General features: G+C 34.5%; 1 protein-coding gene across 1 annotated transcript in view; it reads right to left on the bottom strand.

Moving 5' to 3' along the window:
* Positions 1–22568, bottom strand: part of Nt5c (5' nucleotidase C) — a 112187-nt gene that overhangs the window by 3351 nt on the left and 86268 nt on the right. Inside the window, exons 11-13 of the mRNA XM_090414152.1 lie at positions 22010–22150; positions 19764–19850; positions 1064–1122 (exon numbers count right to left, since the gene is read on the bottom strand). Of these exons, the coding sequence (XP_090270278.1) occupies positions 1064–1122; positions 19764–19850; positions 22010–22150 (287 nt within the window). The remainder of the gene's footprint in view (positions 1–1063; positions 1123–19763; positions 19851–22009; positions 22151–22568) is intronic.

Below are 22568 nucleotides of genomic sequence, written 5' to 3'. Positions count from 1 at the left end.
ACTCTGAATGATTCAGTCAGAGAGGTATGTGGTGAGGTTGTCTGCAAGGATACAAAAATCAGAACTCCATGGTGGACACAGGAAGTTAAAGAGGCAGTGAAAGAAAAGAAGAAAGCATATCAAAAGTTCCTGGCAAAAAAGTCAGATTGTGCTCTTAGAGAATACAGAGACAAATGTAAGAAAGCTAAACACTGTGTAAAACTAGCTAACAAAAGGTTAACATAAGTAACAGGAAGTGGTGTAATGGCTTTCTTGCAAGAAATTAGAGAGTGATATGTTTGGTTGCATTGTAGTTCACAAGGCTATCCTCAACCTCGCTGAAGCAAGGATATCAGAATTCAGGATATGGAAGATATTGAGGCACTACAAGATTTATCAAAAGAGAATGAGGAATGGAGTGTTCTTTGCAACAGGATTTGAGGTGATCATTTATGTACAGAAGAAAGAAAGTGGGTAAGAATATCAGAGTCCTGGGTATTCATGTATCAGCAGGGAAATATGAGGAGAGGAAACCATTACTGTGAAAATCAGTGAGCAAGAGAAGCCTGGTTACCCAAATGCCCTAGGAATGTCAAGAATGTCTGACATTGAGAGAATGAAAACTGAAGTAAAGCAAATGAAGAGTCATTTGCTAGTTAAAATTTATAAAAGTTTTTTTTTTTTTTTTTTTTTTTTTTGAAGGAACTGAATGCAGGCTTATTTCTGTGCTGAAGATCAGATACCAGTCAAGAAGGAAAGAATGAACAGATAATGTAATATAGGATTGGTGTTAGTTCTGGACAAGTTTTTAGCAATAGGAGATACTACCCAGACTGATGGTATTACCAATGACTAATCCATAGCCTGAATGGAAATCCAAAAGGTATACTTACTGGTTATTAGCTGCACTTTTCATTTTTTTTTAATTCCTTTTTATAGCGATATTTTGGAGATTTTATACTGTTGCCATCCCATCCTACATAGACTAATTAATGTCTTTTGGCAGAAAGGTTGAAATAATCATTTTTAACATTCCACACTTAAGGAAATGAACATATAATGTGAAAAACTATCATTTATTTACCTTAGCTGATCTCTTTCTTGAAGCAACTGATTTATCATTTCTTCTGCATCTTCATAATCCTATAAAAGGTTTTTTTTTGAATCAGTCAATTTTTTTTTTAAATTATATATATGAGAGAGAGAGAGAGTAATCTAAAATTTAAATTGACAATGCTGTTATTTCAAGACTTGAGAGCATATTTGGATTTCTTCAGTAAGATGGAAAAAAAATCCTTTAATTATATATGAATAATTCATAATCTAGAAAGCAAAATATATGGTAAGTTATACATCCATTCATTTCTCATCTACTTGACATGGGTTGGGATGCCAATTAGAGGTTTGGGCAATTAATGCAGATGGCCTGTCACTCCTCTGCTATATCCCCTTATGGAAAGTATTTTATTTCTCTAGATATGCAAATTCACAGGGCTGATTTGCCTGTCTCAAGGGATGAAAATCTGGGTTTCTATGAGAGCAAAATCCTCCACCTCCATATGAGATCAGCTAATCCATTTTTAATTGAAAAGCCCCAATAAAGTTATTAGACCAGAATTTGAAAAATTCTAGTCTAATGACTAATTCATATCCTGAATAGAAATCCAACAGGTACTCACTGGTTATTAGCTACAATTTTCTCTAGTTTTTCTGAATCCCTTTTCATAGCAATATTTCCAAGATTTTATATAATCGCCAGCACCTAGGCCTTTCAATATACCTTGATTTCTTTATATTCTATTCAGATATGTTGAAAGGTCTAGGTGCTGGTGATTATTCCAGCTATGCTTCATGGCATGAACACCACCAAAAGAACAAAAAATTTTTTTGTAATAGATTTCACGGTTTGATATAAACACAGATGGATAAGAAAATAACTATTTATTAACTTAAAAGCTAATATTTCGCTGGAATTATATCCAGCATCTTCAGAGCACACAACACAAAGTTTGTTACAAATGCAAAACAACCACAATCCGGTGTAACAGTGGGGCTAGTAAAAGTAATTGCAGCGTGCAACACGACTAAAGTCCTAATATGGCACCATCTAGGTTTTTTAAAAAAAATAAATAAAATTTAAAGTTTTGAAATAGTAGTCCAAATGATAGTCTTAGAAAGTTTGAAAAAATGAAATAAAATAAAAGTAATAAATATTAAGTTGGTCTTAAGATGACTTCTCCCAAATCTTTGGTAGATTTATACAGCCATACTTGTTAAGGTTTGGAGTATGTTTTAAGGCTTCTTATTTATTACTTTTATTTTATTTCATATTTTCAAACTTTCTAAGACTATCATTTGGACTACTATTAAACAACTTTGAATTTTTTTTTTTTAAACCTAGATGGTGCCATATTAGGACTTTAGTCTTGTGTTGCATGCTGCAATTACTTTTACTAGCCCCACTGTTACACCGGATTGTGGTTGTTTTGCATTTGTAACAAACGTTTTGTTGTGTGCTCTGAAGATGCTGGATATAATACTAGCGAAATATTAGCTTTTAAGTTAATAAATAGTTATTTTCCTATCCATCTGTGTTCATATCAAACCGTGAAATCTATTACAAAAATGTCTGATGAACACATAAGCCTATCCACACGTATAGAACAAAAAATTATTTCTCAAGTTTCTGAAATTTCAATGAAATTCACACTGGCATTTTTAGAGCACACAAAACTATACACTATCATAATCATCATATTCCTGATGTGTCCCCTCAGGGAGTGGATGTATACAGGTTAATTATGACAGTACTACATGAAAAAAACAATTTAATTTGTTATCTCTCAAAATTCCAACAATACCAGATCTTATATTTCTGTCCTTTAAAGCACTTTTTATTGTATAAATCCATATACATCTTGGTCTTCCTCTGGGTCTTTTTTCTGCCAACCTGGCAAAGGACATCTGTTTTGCTACCTGCTCATCTCTCATTCTATTTAAGTGACCATACCACCTGAGATTAGCTCTACTAACACATTCCCGAATGCTAACAATGGTAAGTTCTTTCCTAATATCCTAATTCTTAATGTGATGCTGTCATGGATACCATCTATTCACTCCACTAATCTTTGTCAGAAATCTCATATCAGAGGTCTCCAGTCTTTGATCACGTGTGTTATTTCTATATTTCATTTTCCATTCATTAAAAATTGTGTCTATATAGCTGAAACGTTTTACTTGTTCTATAGGTTCACCATTCAGGATACAGTTGATGTTTTCAATGTTTCTGGTTTTTTGTTGCTGATTTTCATACCAAATTTATTACAACAGTTATTCAATTTAGTCATGGAATCTTGCAAAAGACCTTGTGCTGGATTTAATCATAAGTATAATATCTGTATAAAGCAAAGAGCTAGGATTAAACATTACCATTTTGATTTAATACCACTTTCCTTCATAATGTGATCTACATAGATAATGAATAACAATGGAGATAAGGTTCACTCTTGTTGTACGAGGGCTGCTCAATAAGTAATAAGACTAATTTTACTGTCGCGAAACCACTCATCACAATATTAATTTCTGTGGAATAAAGAAATGCTGCTGTCTGTATTAACAAAAGAGGTTGATAGATGGCGTATATGGGCTGATGTGCCAGAGTGTCACGTGACTAAACATAAGCTTGTTTTGGCGCACCTACGAGGCACGACCAGTCGTCAAAATGGAAGCGTCCTTGGAACAGCGTTATGCGATTAAATTTTGTGTGCATTTACAAAAATCGGCATTGGACACTTTTAACATGATACTTGAAGCTTTCCACGATGAAGCAATGTCGAGGACAAGTGTTTTTCGCTGGCATAAAACTTTTAAGGACGGAAGGCAAAATGTGGAAGATCTTGAACATGAGGGAAGACCTTCAACGTCCATCACAGAGACAATGATCAACACAGCAGCAATTATCATTAAGGAGGATCGCAGAATTACAGTACGGCAGCTGCATGTTGTCCTGAATATTTCTGTGGGAAGTGTTCACTCAATCATGGCTGAACATTTGGGACAAACGTGTTTGCGCCCGATGGATTCCCAAACTCTTGACACCGGAGCAAATGCAGCATCGAGTGGATGTGTGCACAGAATGGAAAGAAAGACTGGAACAAGAAGGCAACAACTTCTTAAAACGCATCATTACAGCAGATGAAGCTTGGTTATATCAATATGACTCTACAATGAAACAACAAAGCAGTGAATGGAAGCATCCGTCTTCGCCTCCCCCCAGCTTCTAAATCTTTAGAAAAGTTGAAGAATACATCTACCTCGGTCAGTCCATAAAAATGAATAATGATATATCAAATGAAATAACAAGGAGAAAAAGAGCTGCTTGGATAGCCTTCAACAAAATAAAATCAACAATTACCAACCAAAACATAGATATAGACATAAGAGCCCATCTTTTCAATAGTCACATCTTACCAGTATTAACTTATGGCAGTGAAACATGGAACACAACTTTAAAAGAAGAACAGAGCTTAATAACAACTCAACGTGCAATAGAAAGAAGAATATGCAATATAAACAAAATAGACCATGTAAGACACACAGAAAGCAGGAAGAAGTCTGGACTCACAGATATAATAAAAACAATCTACAACAGCAAAAGAAGATGGGCAGGACATCTCGCCAGAATGAGAGACAACAGATGGACAATCAAAGTTACAAACTGGTATCCGAGAGATACCAAAAGGAAACCTGGAAGACCAGCCTTAAGGTGGGAAGACCCAATGATTAAGAAAGTTGGAAGAAAATGGAGAAGAAAAGCCAAGACAGGAATAGCTGGACTCTTTACGACCTGCAGTCATGGAGAAATCCTGACTGAAACCACAGGTCCATCAAGGTAAAATCTATAAGAAGCTAAGTTGAAAGCATGGAAATTCATATACTGCAAGATATTAGTGGTTAAAATTTGTACTTAGGAGAATGAATCAAGGTAAAGTTACTAAATTATGGATTGAGATTTCCCTAATTCAAAGAAACAAGGGCATAAATTATTAATAAAAAAATTACATTCTGGCATGACAAAATTAAAATTATATATATACACTGAAGCCAGATATATGGGACTCCAAAAATTCCCCTACTTTCATTATACAAGTAATAGCAGAGACTGTAGCATAGTAATCAAGAGTACAGATTAGAAACAGCATTTAACTTTATTGAAATTAATACTGTGTCTAATCAAATATTTTATAATGCAGGTAGTACATCATCATCAGTATGGAACAAACAAAATATTCAAAGAGAAACAGAATACATGGCAAATACACCAATTTGTTAACCTATAAAAACAATTAAGCACCCCACATTTGATATAATCCACATTAGGATCATATCAAATAGTTTATTATTAATCACTTTTGATATTTACATAGGATAAGAATCTCCCAAATCTCAGGACACAGAGGCAATAATTTCAATTTAAATCTGAATGGTGTAACAGGAACTCTGAGCTTGCTGTGAAAAGATATTCATATTTTAAATCGCTTGCATTCTAATTTCCATTCTAATAAAAAATTTGAAAATTTTTTGATTAAAATACAAAAAGTGAATTTTTTTTAGTACTGAACTAATTTAGCATGATGGTATGGCTAAATTAGCCTGCAAGTACTGATATACCAAAAAGAACATGAAACTGCTGTTCAACGTAGCACCATAGCTTAAAACGCAGGCTCATGATTCATTTAATTTTCTTAAAGATGAAATACATTCCAGAAGTGGAGATTCATCAGTACTTCACTGATGTGCATGATAAGAGAGTACAATGAACAAGGGGCAATTTAGTGTTAGGAGAGTCATGATTTCTGGTGCTATGTGAAGATGCTACCTAAGAAGCAGTGTGAAGACTGACCTCAATATAGCATGAAGTGGGAAGAACATTAACCAGTCAACGTGTATGCATTTTACTTCAATTATCATTATTAACTGAACTGCCATAGATTCAACAGACTCACCATGAAAAGTCTCACTTAACCTTCAACAACAAACAAACTTAAAATCATTTATACAATTAACATTCACATGCTCTCGATATACAACCGCTCACCAATCATTCATTATGTAAAAAGCATCTACTCTGCACTTCAACATATTATTCACAATGGCTGGCAGTAAATGTGCCCTTCAATCAAAACGTAAATCATCCCACAAACATATCACAATTGATCTAGAGATGAAATTACAAATAAAGAAATATGAAGGTAGATTTTTTTAGTTGATTATTCTTGATTTTCTTCTTTTATCCATAGAATGAGTTTGGATTATCGATGGCAACACAGTATGTTAACATATTGTATTGCCAGCACTAAGGCGTGGTCAAATTGTAAATTTGATGTGTTCAGTGTTTAAAAACTGTCCAACTAGATAAGATTTTTTTTTACTATTTGATATTTCTGTATTGGATTACATGTGTATTATTTGTATGTGTTTCAAATGAATTTTGTGTTTGACACTGAACAAGGCACAGTTTAATGTTAGGAAAGTTGTTTATTACATCTCTTTTTTGATTCTCTATAACATTCTGCAATTTACATTAGAAATGTGAACTAGGTGATAAAGGGGAAGACGCAAATTGGTCTCTTCTTAACAAGTAGCATACCATATCAAGACATCAGCAATATTTATTTTAACACACACACACACACACACACACACACACACACACACACACACACACACACACACACACACACACACACACACACACACACACACACACACACACACACACACACACACACAAATTCATCATCATGTTGGAGATCTAAATAGGAGTAGGAAATGATTGCCAGACAATCATTTCCTATTCCTGATAAAGGGGAAGATGCAAATTGGTCTTCTTAACAAGTAGCATACCATATCAAGACATTAGGAATATTTATTTTTAATCAACACACATATGTAGGAAATGATTGCTAGACAATCATTTACTACTCCTTCAAATATTTTGGAAAAATTTGGACAAAAGAGCAATATTGGCAAATACCTGTTGGTTTTCTTCTCAGGACATGGCATGGTTATTGTTAACACAATGTTCCAGCATAAAAATGTGCACAAATTCACATGGAGAGAATAAGAAAAGTCTCATTGACTATGTTATTGTTGATAATGATGTTTTCTCACTGGTGCAGGACACTAGTCCTGCACCAGTGAGAAAAGTGTACGAAGTGTACACTTTTCTCACTAAGAAATTGGAAGTGATCACCATTTACTCGTGATCAGGATAAAAATGAATTTCATACCGAAAAGAACATGTAAGAAAGTTTTAAAGCAAATAAAAGTTACGCAGCTCTGAGATGTGAACTGTAGACTAAAATACGCAAACATTATTCAAGACAAAATGAAAGAGTTTGAGAACAGGAACCAAACCTTGGAGATTCAGTGGCAAGTTCTGAAGAAAACATTGATTCAGCAAGAGAGAGGCATGTGGTGATGTTGTCTGAAAGGATATAAAAATCAGAACACCATGGTGGACACAGGAACTTAAAGAAGCCAAGAAGAAAAAGAAGTATATTGAATATTCCTGGTAAATGTCAACTTGTGCTCTTAGAGAATACAGACAAACACTGTAAAATAAGCTAAACAAAACATGGGAAGACTGGCAAAAACGCAGAAAATAAATATCGGGAAGGTGACACAATAATCTGGAGGTTGTTGAAAAAAGCTAAGAAATGAAGGAAAGAGTGCTGTAAAAGGAATTAGAGATGATAAAGTTGACGTGAAAACTGGAGGAAAAAAATCATCATCATCAAATTAATGACATGTACCCTCAAGGGGTGTACAGGATATTATAGTACTACATGAAAAATTTACATCATTACTAACTTCCTATCTACAATTTTCCTCCAAATCAGTCTGTTACTTGTCAAGAGACTCCAATATTATCGTTATCAGATCTTATATTTCTATCGTCTAAGGCGCACTGTACTGTATCAATCCACCTATATCTTGGTCTTCCTCTGGGTCGTTTTCCTGCCAACCTTGCAGAGAACACTTGTTTTGCTAATCTTTCTTCGCCCATTGTGTTTAGGTGACCATACCACCTGAGATTAGCTCTGCTAATGCATTCCAAGATGCTGACACAATGTCAAGTTCTTTCCTAATATCCTCGTTTTTAATATGATATTGCCATTATTGCCATCTGTTCACGCCTCTAATCTTTCTCAGGACTCTCATATCTGTGGTCTCTAGTCTTTGGTCAAGTGTTTTATTACTTCTTACCCAGCTCTCAGATCCATAAGTTAAAACTGGTTTGAACAATGTCTTGGATATAGCTAATTTAGTGTTCCGACTAATTTCTCTCTTATTCCATATGAATTTATTCAACTGACATCCTACCATACCAGCTTTTGTTGTCTATTTCCGTACTTAATTTACCATCTTCAGTAAAAATCGTACCTAAGTAGCTGAAATGTTTTACTTGTTCCACAGGTTCCCTATTCACAACACAATTGACATTTTAAACAATTCTACCTATTTTTATTGTCTTTGTCTTTTTAATGCTGACCTTCATACCATAACTATTACAACAGTTATTCAATTTAGTCAGGGAATCTTGCAAACTTGTAGCAGATTTATTTAGAAGTATAACATCGTCCACATAAAGCAAAGAGCTGACATTAACATCTGCAATTCTGATATCATGTTTAATACCACTTTCCTTCATAATGTGATCCATATAGTTAATGAATAACAGAGGGGATAATGTACATCCTTATCTCACATCAGATTTAACATTACACCATCTTCCTGAACTTCCTTCAATTCTAACTGCCAACTTACAACTCAAATAAAGACTAAGTATTGCTTGATATAATGCCCAATTGACACCATATAACTGTAGCTTATTGAATAGCTTCTCTCTTAGCACCTGGTCATATGCCTTTTCCAGATCGACAAAACTTAAATACAGATCTTAGTTATATTCCCATGCTTTCTCAACTATTTGTCGTAAAGTCAAGATCTGATCCTGACAGCCGCTATTTGGCCTGAATCCAGTTTGTTTTTCACCAAGCTTTTCTTCGAAAATTCTTCTCAACCGTTTCTCAAGTATGCTTGCATAGATCTTGCCAGGAACACTCAGTAGGGAAATACCTCTGTAATTCTCACATTCAGTTTTATTTCCCTTTTTATATATGGATACTATTAGAGCTCTACTCCAATCATCAGGAATTCGTTCCTCTGTCCAGGCTTTCTGAACTATGTAGTGCAGCCACTGTAAGACTTTTATACCACCATATTTCAGCATTTCTGGTCGAAATATTATCTATTCCTGCTGCCTTTCCACATTTCAAGCCTTTAATGGCTTTTTCTACTTCAAATATGGATATGTATTCCTGACCGTATGCCTGTTGAGTGTTTTTTACCACTGTGCTATCACTGCTTGTTTCATTTAGCAATTTTTCGAAGTAATTTTTCCATACTTCAAGGATATCTTTTTCTCCTGTTTTCATGTCACCTTTATCATCTCTAACTCCTTTTACAGCACTCTTTCCTCAATTTCTAAGCTTCTTCAATAACCTCCAGAATATCTTACCACCTTCTTCATATCTATTTTCTATGTTCTTGCCTCCTATGACTTTTGTTTAGCTAGTTTTACACAGTGTTTAGCTTTCTTACATTTGTCTCTGTATTCTGTAAGAGCACAAGCTGACTTATTTGACAGGAACTTTTGATATGCTTTCATCTTTTCCTTCACTGCCTCTTTAACTTCCTATATCCACCATGCAGTTCTGATTATTCTATCCTTGTAGACAACCTCACCACATGCCTGTCTGGCTGAATCAATGAGGGTTTCTTCAAAGCTTGCCACTGAATCTCCAAGATTTGGTTCCTGTTCTCAAACTATTTCATTTTTTCTTCAATAATCTTTGTGTATTTTAGTCTACAGTTCACATCTGAGAACTGCTCAACTTTTATTCGCTTTAAAACTTTCTTACATGTTATTCTTTTCAATACGAAATTCAATTTTATCCTGCTCAAGACCAAATAGTGATCGCTTCCATTTCAAATCCTCTGTATACACTCTGGTCTCCTGCACCAGGGAGAAAACATCACAATCACCAATAACATAGTCAATGAGACTTTTCTTATTCCTTGCCTCTTCTCTCCATGTGAATTTGTGCACATTTTTATGTTAGAACATGGTGTTAGTAATAACCAGTCCATGTCCTGAGCAGAAATCCAACAATTATTTGCCATTATTATTGGCTTTGCTCTTTTCTCCAAATTTTCCCAAAATATTTTTGTATGTCTGATAGCCATTTCTTACTCTGTTATTTAGATCCCCAACAGCACCAACTTTTCCTCTTTCATTGTGTCAGTTGCTTTTTCTAAAGCATCAAAAAGTTTCTCCACTTCTGCCTTAGTAGAACCTTCTGTGGGACCATAGGCACAAATAAATCTCATTGTCCAGTTTTCCATTCTCATATTTGCTCACATCACTCTACTCGAGACTGTCTGCCATTCAAGAAGATTAGCCTCGTATTTTGTGTTGAATACCATGGGTACTCCTTCTTTTCCTTGATTGTCATTGCCTGAATATAACATTTTGTATTTATTGTTCAAAAAGATCTCACCAGTTTTTGTCTTTTTTGTTTCAGTCACTCCTATTATGTCGATCTGGTACTTATCTAATTCCTCAGCTAGTTCCATTTCTTTGCCATTCAGGCTTCTTATGTTGATAGTACCAATCTTTAACTATGGTGATGTTGAGTTGGGGTGTGCTTTCAGATTTGTTCCAGTAGCTGACTTTTCGCTGTTCACCCTGGTTCCGTGGCGAAAACAAGGGGGGGCCTTGTTTAACTGGGTGATGCCCCAGCCAGCATGAAATTTTGTCATGTTGTACCATCTTCTTCTATATTGGTTTAAGCCAATAAGAATACAATTTGGTCGGCTAAATCCCAAATTGCCAGCCCATCCTCGTTCGTTCGGTATCCAGGTAGATACCCAACAGGGTGCATCACGAGAAGGTGAGGATTGGACATTAGGCCAGAAGCCCTGGTCGATTCTCCGCATTGGTTTAAAGGCTATGTGGAGATCTCCTCTCAGTTATACAGCTTTGACCCTTTTCTAATGTATGTAGTAATTACTTTGAAAAATTACTAAATGAAACAAGCATTGACAGCACAATGGTAAAAAAAAACACAACAGGCATGCAATCAGGAGTACACATCCAAACTTGAAGTAGAAAAAGTCTTCTGAAGCCTGAAATGTGGAAAGGCAGCAGGAGTAGATGTTATTGGACCAGAAATGTCCAAGTATGGAGGCATAAGTCTTGTGGTGGCTGCACTGTGTAGTTCAGAAGGCCTGGACAGACGGACGAATTCCAGATGATTGGAGTAGACCTCTCATCACACCCATATAAAAAGGGAAATAAAACTGAATATGAGAATTACAGAGGCATTTCTGTTAGATTTATGCAAGTATACTCGAGAAGCGATATTCAGAATGATTGTGGAAGGGAAGCTTCGTGAAGAACAAGCCGGTTTCAGACCAAATACAGGCAGTCAGGATCAGATTTTCACTTTATTACAAATAGTTGAGAAATCATGGGGAATATAAAAAAGATCTGTATTTAAGTTTTGTAGATCTGGAAAAGGCATATGATAGGGCGCTAAGAGAAAATCTGTTCAAAGTGCTACAGTCATGTGGTGTCAACGGAGCACTATATCAAGCAATACTTAGTCTTTATTTGACTTGTAAGTCAGCAGTTAGAATTGAAGGAAGTACAGAAAGATGGTTTAATGTTGAATCTGGTGTGAGACAAGGATGTACATTACCTTCTCTGTTATTAATCATCTATATGGATCACATTATGAAGCAAATTGATATTAAACATGATTTCAAAATTGGAGATGTTAATCACAGCTCTTTACTTTATGCAGATGTTATACTTTTAAATAAATACAGCACTAGTCTGCAAGATTTCCTGACTAAATTGAATAACTGTTGTTATAAATTTGGTATGAAAAATCAGCAAAAAAAAGACAAAGAAAATGAAAACAGGTAGAAACACTGAAAATATCAATTGCATCGTGAATGGAGAACCTATAAAACAAGTAAAACACTTCAGCTACTTAGGAATGATTTTTAGTGAAGATGGTAAATTAAATATGGAAATAGAAAACAGAATCAACAAAGCTTGTATGGTAGGAAGGCAACTTAATAAATTTATATGAAATAAGAGAAATTAGTCAAAACGCTAAATTAGCTGTACACAAGACTGTGTTCAAGCCAATTTTAACTTATGGATTTCAGAGCTGGAATAGAAATAAAACACTTGATCAAAGACTGGAGACCTCTGATATGAGAGTTCTGAGAAAGATTAGTGGAGTGAACCAATGGCAGTATCATATTCAAAATGAGGATATTAGGAAAGAATTGACATTGTTATCATCCAGGAATATGTTAGCAGAGTTAATCTAAGGTGGTATGGTCACTTAAACAGAACGGGTGAAGAAAGATTAGGAAAACAATTGTTCTCTGCCAGGTTGGAAGGAAAAAGAACTGGAGGAAGACCAAGGTACTCATCTCAGATAAAAGTGGATTGATACAGTAAAAAGTGTCTTAGAAGATATGATAAGGTTGGAGTCTTGACAGATAACAGATTGATTTGGAGGAAAATTGTTGTTAGGAAGGTAGTAATGATGTAAATTTTTCACATGGTACTATCATAACATCCTGTACACCCCTTCAGGATACATGTCAGGAATTTGATGATGACTAAGATCAGGGCTGGCGGAAGCAGGCATCGCGCAGCCAGGGCACGGTTCATAAGTTCATTTTTAAAAAACAAAATTTTTATCATAAAACCAAAAAATTCTTAGAATGATCAATAATAAAATAAATAAGGCCGGATACACCAAATAAAAATTTAAAAAAATTGTATATTGCCGCCTCTTTGATCAGCCTGCTGTTTACAATTTTGCAGTGAGAGCAGGCTAAATGCTTGCCTGCAGAATGTTGTGTCTACTGCTGTCTATCTAAAGTGAAATGGTGAACAGTTTTTATGCGCAGAAACAAATTTTGTACAAAACATTTGTTGCTAGTTAACCAGTCATATGGTACACATCTCAGTAGGCTACTGACAGTAGCGCAGTGCGGACTATTATTGTGTCTCTGTGTTGTGTTGTGTAATATGGTACTCATCTCAGTAGGCTACTGACAGTAGCGCAATGCAGACTATTATTTTGTCTCTGTGTTGTGTTGTGTAATAATTTCTTGTGGGTATAAAATAGAAATGGAATAAAAAATTGTTTAAAAAAAGTTATCAGTGCACAAAATCGTAAGCATCATGCTACGAAAGAAGCAGACATTAAGAAACAAACTAGAGCTCTTAATAAATTTGTTAAAATATTAAAATATGCTGATTCAGATTGTAACCAACTTGATACATCAGAAATCAGAGTTGAACAACCGTGCACATCATCCAGTTTGCATGAAAGTACTATTGAAAACTATTGAACAAGATAACAAGACGCATGATTTAAGTGAAAAACAGTTAGCAGAAAATTTAGTTGTAGTTGACCATGAAACTAACACATTGTTAGTCTCTGTAAATTTAGAAGATCCAGGTGAATGGGAAAATATTGATGAAAAATTACGAGTTGTTTTAATTGAAATGGGACCCTATTCAAAAGAAAAATATAATATATCCCAGGGATACATATGGTCGTAAATTTGGCAACAAGTATTATAATAGAAAAATGGAAAACGGTGAGCTCGTGCCAAGAATATGGCTCATTTATTCCGAAACTTTAAATTCTGTTTTTTGCTTTTGTTGCAAACTTTTCACACCTACCGAATCAAGTAGTCTTGTAGAAGGTTATAACGATTGGAGAAATGTAAGAACAACTTTGCATAGTCATGAGACTAGTTTAACTCACATGAAAAATTTCTTAAAATGGAAGGAACTTTTGCGACTCAAAGCATGTATGAAATGGAAAAGAAACGTTGGACGAGTGTTTTAGAAGGCTTGATTGATTTATAAAATTCCTTGGTAGCCAAAATTTAGCTTTTTGTGGATCATCTGATAAATTATATGAAAGGAATAATGGCAATTTTTTAAAATTAGTCTAACTGTTTGCGAAGTTTGATCCTGTTATGGAAAATCATGTTGAAAGGGCCCTACAACGAAACAATAGAGTACAGTATTTGAGTAAAGACAGTCAAAATGAAATATTAGAAACTTTAATTAATGCAATCAGGGATACAATTTTATTATCAATTTGAAAATCTACATGTTATTCCATAATTTTAGACTGCACACCTGATGCATGTAAAACAGAACAAATGACCATTATTATTCGCTTTGTTTCCTGTGACAATGGAATTGTCAAGAACAGGGAAAACTTTTAGGTTTCGCAGATATATCAGATTCCACAGGACGTGGTTTATGTGCAACAATAGTGGAACAACTGGAAAAATAGAACATTCCCATTGAAGACATGCGAGGTCAAGGGTATGACAATGGGGCAAATATGAAAGGGAAAAAATATGGGCTCCAAAGTTTGCTTTTAAACAAAACTCCTCGAGCTTTCTACGTGCCATGTGCTGCTCATACTCTAAATTTAACCATTAACGATGCAGCCAAATTGAATGCATATACAATTAGTTTCTTTGCAATTATTCAAAAAATATACAATTTCTTTTCATTTTCTTACAAACGTTAGCAATCCTTTTAAAGTTCGTAAAAAAATTAACATTGAAACAGCCATCAGAAATGCGATGGAAAAGTAAAATTAATGCAATCCGCGCTCTACGATATCAATTAGGAGAAATTTACGATTCACTTTTTGAAATTTTAAATAACGAAAATTTTAATAAAGAAACTCAGCATGAAGCACAAACATTATGTGCTAAATTAAAGGACTACAAATTTATTTGCTCTCTTATAACTTGGCATGATTTACTTAACAGAATAAACACTGTGAGTAAAATGCTTCAAGACAAAAAATGAGCATTACACTTGCTTTAGAATCTATCGAAAACTTAAAATCATTCTTACAAGAGTATCGATCAGATGCAAATTTTAAAGTAGTTCTAAAAACGACAAAAAACTGAGTGAAGAGGTGAATGGAGAATAAGAATTTAAAACTGGTACGGAAGTTCGACGATGAAAGAAGACAGGAGAATTTGACTACGAGCATCACGACGAAACGGCACAATCACCAGAAGATAAATTTAGAGTGAATCTGTTTTATACACTTCTAGATGTAGCAATGTGTTCATTAATAGAACGTTTTGAACAACTAAAAACATTATGATAATTTCAATTTCTTGTATAGATTACTAGTTAAGGGTCAAAGCTGTATAACTGAGAGGAGACCTCCACATAGCCTTTAAAGGAATGCGGAGAACGGACCAGGGCTTCTGATCTAATGTCCAATTCTCACCTTCTCGTGGTGCACCCTGTTGGGTATCTACCTGGATACTGAATGAACGAGGATGGGCTGGCAATTTGGGATTTAGCAGACCAAATTGTATTCCTATTGGTTAAACCAAAATACAAAATGATACTGAGTGTTCCTGGTAAGATATATGCAAGTATACTTGAGAAACGGTTGAGAAGAATTGTGGAAGAAAAGCTTGGTGAAGACCAAGCTGCATTCAGGTCAAATAGAGGATGTAAGGATCCAGATCTTCACTTTATGTCAAATAGTGGAGAAATCATGGGAATATAACAAATATCAATATTTAAGTTTTGTCGATTTGGAAAAGGCATATCACAAGGTGCCAAGAGAGAGAAGCTATTCAATACGCTGCAGTTATATGGTGTCAATGGGGCATCATATCAAGCAATACTTAGTCTTTATTTGAGTTGTAAGTCAGCAGTTAGAACTGAAGGAAGTACAGGAAGATGGTTTAATGTTAAATCTGGTGTGAGACAAAGATGTACACTACCCCCCACTGTTATTCATTATCTATATGGATCACATTATGAAGGAAAGTGGTATTAAACATGATATCAAAATTGGAGATGTTAATGTCAGCTCTTTGCTTTATGTGGACGATGTTATACTTCTAAATAAATCTGCTACAAGTCTACACGATTCCTTGACTAAATTGAATAACTTTTGTAATAGATATGGTATGAAGGTCAGCAATAACAAGAAGACAATGAAAAGAGGCAGAATCGTTGAAAATTTCAACTGCATTTTGAATGGAGAGCCTGAACAAGTAAAACATTTCAGCTATTTAGGCACGATTTTTACGGAAGATGGTAAATTAAATATAGAAATAGACAACAGAATCAGCAAAGCTGGTATGGTGGGAAGTCAATTGAATAAATTCATATGGAATAAGAGAGAAATTAGTCGGAACACTAAATTAGCTGAATACAAGACAGTGTTCAAACCAGCTTTAACTTATGGATCTGAGAGCTGGGTAAGAAGTGAAACACTTGACCAAAGACTAGAGACCGCAGATATGAGAGTCCTGAGAAAGATTAGAGGCGTGAACAGATGGCATCAATGCCAATATCATATTAAAAACGAGGTTGTTAGGAAAGAACTTGACATTGTCAGCATCCAGAAATGCGTTAACAGAACTAATCTCAGGTGGTATGGTCACTGAAATAGAATAGGCGAAGAAAGATTAGCAAAACAAGTGTTCTCTGGCAGGTTGGCAGCAAAACGACCCAGAGGAAGACCAAAATATAGGTGGATTGATACAGTACAAAGTGCATTAGATGATAGAAATATAAGATCTGATAATGTTGGAGTCTTGAGAAGTAACAGACTGATTTGGAGGAAAATTGTAGATAGGAAGTTAGTAATGATGTAATTTTTTTCATGTAGTACTATCATATCCTGTACACCCCTTGAGGGTACATTGCAGGAATTTGATGATGAACTTACAACACAAATAAAGATTAAGTATTGTTTGATATAGTACACAATTGACACCATGACTGAAGCACTTTCACTTTGAAAAGATTCTCTCTTGACCCTGTCATTGCCTTTTCCAGATCTACAAAACTTTGTTACATTCCCATGATTTCTCAACTTTTTATCTTAAAGTGAAAATCTGATCCTGACAGCCTCTATTTGGCCTGAATCCAACTTGTTCTTCACCAAGCTTTTCTTTCACAGTCCTTCTCAACTGTTTCTCAAGTATACTTACATAAATTTTACCAGGAACACTCATGAGGAAAATACCTCTTTAATTCTCACATTCAGTTTTATTTCCCTTTTTATATACGGCTACTATGAGAGTGCTACTCTAATCATCCAGAATTTGCCCCTTTGACCAGGCATTCTGAACTATGCAGTGCAGCCACTGTAAGACTTTTATACTTTGATATTCGACCAGAAATGCTCATATTTGAGCATTTCTGGTCGAATATCATCTACTCCGGCTTCCTTTCCACATTTCAGGCTTTTGATGGCTTTTCCTACTTCAAGTATGGATATGTGTTCCTGATTGCATGTCTGTTGAGTGTATTTTACTACTGTGCTGTCATCACTGCTTGTTTTATTTAGCAATTTTTCAAAATAATTACTCCATACATCAAGGATATCTTTATCCACCAGTTTTCATGTCACCTTTATCATCTCTAATTTCTTTTACAGCACTCTCTCCTCCATTTCTGAGCTTTTTCAGAAATAGAGGAAAAAAACAGCCTCCAGAATATCTTGGCACCTTCTTGATATTTATTTTTTATGTTCTTACCAAAGTCTTCCCATGACTTTTGTTTAGCTAGTTTTATACAGTCTTTAGCATTTTTACGCTCGTCTCTGTCTTCTCTAAGAGTACAAGCTGACTTATTTACCAGGAACTTTTGCTATGCTTTTTTCTTTTCCTTCACTGTCTCTTTAACTTCCTATATCCATCATGTAGTTCTGATTTTCTATCCTTGTAGACAACCTCACCATATGCCTCTGGCAGAATCAATGAAAGTTTTCTATAGAATTTGCCACTGACTCTCCAAGGTTTGGTTCCTGTTCTCAAACTCTTTCATTTTTTCTTCAATAATGTTTGTGTATTTTAGTCTACAGTTCACAACTGAGAGCTGCTCAACTTTTATTCCCTTTAAAACTTTCTTACACGTTCTTGTTTTCAGTACGAAATTTAATTTTATCCTGCTCGAGACTAAATGGTGATCACTTCCAATTTCAAATCCTCTTTACACTCTACTGTCTTGCACCAGTGGGAAAACATCACTATCAACAATAACATAGTCAATGAGACTTTTCTTATTCCTTGCCTCTTCTCTCCATTTGTAAATTTGTATGTTGGAACATTGTGTTAGTAATAACCAATCCATGTCCTGAGCAGAAATCCAACAGGTATTTGCCATTATTATTAGCTTTGCTCTTTTCTCCAAATTTTCCCAAAATATATTTGTATGTCTGACAATCATTTCCCATTCTTCTATTTAGATCCCCAACAAGGACCAACTTTTCCTTTTTCATTGTGTCGGTTGCTTTCTCAAAAGCTTAAAAAAATTCCTCCATTTCTACCTTAGTAGAACCTTCTGTGGGACCATAGGCACAAATAAGTCTCATTGTCGAATTCTCCATTCCATATTTGCTACATCACTCTACTTGATATTGCTTGCCATTCAAGAAGATCAGCCTCGTATTTTGTGTTTGATACTATTGCTACACCACCTTTTCACCTGATTGTCATTGCCTGAATATAACATTTTGTATTTATTGCTCAGAAAAATCTCACTAGATTTTATCTTTTTTTATTTCAGTCACCCCTATTATGTTGATCTGGTATTTATCCAATTCCTTAACTAGCCCCATGTTTTTGCCATTCAGGCTTCTTATGTTGATAATACCAATCTTGAACTCTGGTGACAAGTTGGGTGTCTTTTAGGATTTGTTCCAGTAGCTGACTTTTTGCCATTAGCCCTGGTTCCCTGGCAAAAACAACCGGGACTTTGTTTAATTGGGCAATGCCCCAGCTAGCATGAAATTCTTCTGTCATGTTGTACCAACATTTTTATATTTTGGTTTAAGCCAATAAGAATACAATTTGGTCGGCTAAATCCAATCCCAAATTGCCAGCCATCCTTGTTCGTTTAGTATCTAGGTAGATGCATAACAGGGTGCACCACAAAAAGGTGAGGATTGGACATTAGGTCAGAAGCCCTGATTGGTTCTCCGCATTCCTTTGAATTTCTTTTAAGGTATCTAAATTGCACAATACTTTCCAAAAATTTATTGTAATGATTAAATATTTTTTATGAAAATATTTTCTTAATGTAGAGAAGTAATAAAACAATGATTTCAGTACATATATAGGAAACAATTATTCAATCCAATTTATGCTGTAAGGTTTCCTGAGTCAGCATTCCTCTGATTATTAAAATATTAAGGATAAGTTTTGTATTCTAATGTTTCTAAGATAGTAAGTTTATATTGCAATTTGCAATTTATTTAAATCAAAACATACACACACCTATAACTGTCAGCATAAAATGTAAAAATACTCATTACTCAATGAAATAGCACACCTGCTCTTCTATCAACAGGCTGTAAATTCAAACTCCCCTGTGGCATGGATGTTTGTGAAAGTTGGAGGCAGATGACTTTTGGTGTATAGCATGAGACTGACTTTCACCTAGCTTGCTGAAGAAATCAAGTGACTTGAAAGAGTACCACCATGTTTAATCTCTACAGCAGTGGAACTAGATTATCTAACATAATGTGTGAAAAAAAAAGTTCTAACATTTCTTTTTTACAACTATAAAAATAAAAAGTGTTTGATGAAGAAATTACCTGCATTTCCTCAATTAGGTGCTGCAAAGTTTGCAACCAGCTGACTGCATGCCTAAATTCTTCTGAATTAAGAATTTCAATTTCTTCCTATAATAAAATATTATAAAATTAAAATAGACCCATATATGAGAGAGAGAGAGAGAGATTTTTTTTTTTTTTTAAAACTGCACATTTGCTGTTAGCGATTTTTAATAATGAACTGATTGAGTTGGTCAAACATGTAGCTTACCCCACTTCTAGCCAACTGGCTGTTGGTTCAAATCACACCATGAGCACCAAGTTTTTAAATGTCTTTAAGTAGTAGATGAATGTCTGTTTTAAACTAAGAACTTAAGTAGACATTAAATTAAAAAAATAAAAGAAAAAAATAACAAAAAAATTTCACCTAGGTATTATAAGCATCCTCATAGAAAGAAAAAGAAACAGAATAACTGAAGAGAAAAAAAATTCAACAAATCACCAAAAAGCTTCAAGTAAAGTAATAAATGGTCAACTAATTTGTCTCTGTTTTTAAGAGGAACATAAAACATACATCAAGTTTTAAGAATCCCTGCACAGTCAGGCTTTGTGGAACATGCCATCCCCACGAAACATTCCTTTCAAAATTTAAGGAACATTATAATGAAAGCGATGAAGAATATTACATCATCCTAGTGTTTTCTTTTTTTAACTGTAGGAATAAATTGACCATTTGTACATTATTAAAGTTTTTGTGGTGCTCTGTTTATCCCCCCCCACCCCCCAGTTCAACTGTATGTCATTGTATTTAATTTTTTGTATTGACAAAGCCTAAATATTGCATTGCAAATTATGCATGGGTGAAAATTTTTTTATTAAATTATTCATTTCACTTAAGTTATCAATTTTGTTATTTAATATAAATGAATGTCACTATCTGGTGTGACACCATCACCATACTTATTACATCAAAGGCAGCTCGATAAGTTTCATGTTTAGTCTCCAAAGTAAGTTTCTACCCACCATAACTCCCAGTTATCAGGTTATCTATTTCATATTTAATTTATCATCTTTATTAAAAATTGTGTCTAAATAGCTGAAATGTTTAATAATATTATTATTATTATTCGTGACACCTCCAAGGAGTCTGAAGACTCATCGCGGGAGGACATCTAATATACAACTGTCTCCACCACTAACACCGAAACCTCTACTACCAATTATCTCCATCAACTGCCCACCACCACCACAACTAGTATTTTTTGTCTGTAAATTGCATGTGTTCTGAAGGGCCGATTTGTCTGTGTGCGGGATGAAAAACTTGAGTTTCCAGGAGAAAAATCCTGCTACCTCCATATGAGATCGGCTAACTCACCTTCGATTGAAAAAGTCCACATAAAGATTCCTCCCATCACGACAAGAATTGAACTTAGGTCTATTCCAATCGAAGGGTGCAATGTACTGTCATTCTTTTAATTGTGCTACAGAGGCATTATCTTTTCTACTAATTTTATTTTCTATATTTTCTATTAATTAGGCACATTAGTGAAGATGTGCAATTTTGGTAATGACAGGATGGCGAGTCCTGTCCCTATAATCTGTCATGTCCGTAAAATATGCTCTGGACTGGATTGTCTGTTTTGCATGCGTACGAGATCAGCTAACTCATGTTTAGTAAAAAAGCTTTCATAATTTTTTTTGCATTTTAGACAATGCGAACTGAGGCCTTTCCAACCATCATCACTAACTGTGCTATTGAAGCACTTTATAAATATAAAATTAAATAAAGTATTAAACATATTATAAAATGTTCTTTGTGACAGTAATTTTTCCATACCTCACTCAGCAAGGAAAGAAATACAATGTTTCTGATGATGGAAAAAATTTTGTTTGTTTTCAAGCAAAGCTATATCACATGGTCTTAGATAGAGATGGTGGGATTTTTTCCACCTGGAACACATGCAACTGAGATATATAATTATGACCACTTAAAAAAAGCAACAAACCATGGGGGGGGGGATAAAATTTTATTTCCTTAGTCACAAAACAATACTCAAAGGATGTATTTGAAGAGAGGACTTCTAAAGCAACTACAAATGTAGTGTACAATATCTGTTAATTGCATGTGATCATTGGCCAATATGTTGTCTTTTTACAAGAGGAAAATCTGAGTTTACTACAAGAGCCGTGGGGAGGGGAGATAAATATGATTATGATAAACCAGAAACTGTAAAAGTTTCATATGTTATGTGTGATTCATAATTTTAAGAGACTTGAAATCTTCTTACAGATAATTCAAAGATGATAGCACCTGTTCTCCATCCATGATGCAAAGTAAGATCAGCAAGATCACTATATATCTGGTCCCCAAAATACAGCACAGAACTACCATACCATCCTGTCATATCTTGCAGTTCTTTCAAATTTCCCTGAAATAAGAATTGTTTACTAATTCATTGTATCCATGTTTCAAATGAATATTGCAGTACATAATAAGTCAATGAAATTTTACCTGTAAAGAGACAAAACAAACAAAATCACAATTTTAGTAAGTTTACATATAGAATTGTAATGCAAGGTGTCTAAAAAATTTTGTTAATTGTAAATGTAACCTAGTCATTTTGACTTTTCATCATCATTTCCTGATAAGTGTGCTGAAGGGTGTAAAAATAATATGAGTGTACTACATATTTATGTTTACATCATTACTGCTTCCTAACAAAAATTTTATTCAAAATTAATTACATTATGATGTCTCAACATACTCAAATATTTTTTGGGCTTCTAACTTCATTAGTCCACTTAAACTTGTCTTCCTCTGTTTTTTTTTCCTCCTGCTATCAAACA

The sequence above is a fragment of the Typopeltis vanoorti genome, chromosome 24 (genome assembly GCF_054136105.1).
Source record: "Typopeltis vanoorti isolate ZY-2024b chromosome 24, IOZ_Tvanoo_1.0, whole genome shotgun sequence".
Classification (NCBI taxonomy): domain Eukaryota; kingdom Metazoa; phylum Arthropoda; class Arachnida; order Uropygi; family Thelyphonidae; genus Typopeltis; species Typopeltis vanoorti.
Note: the sequence above shows the minus strand (reverse complement) of the source record. Positions and strands in the feature narration are given on the sequence as shown.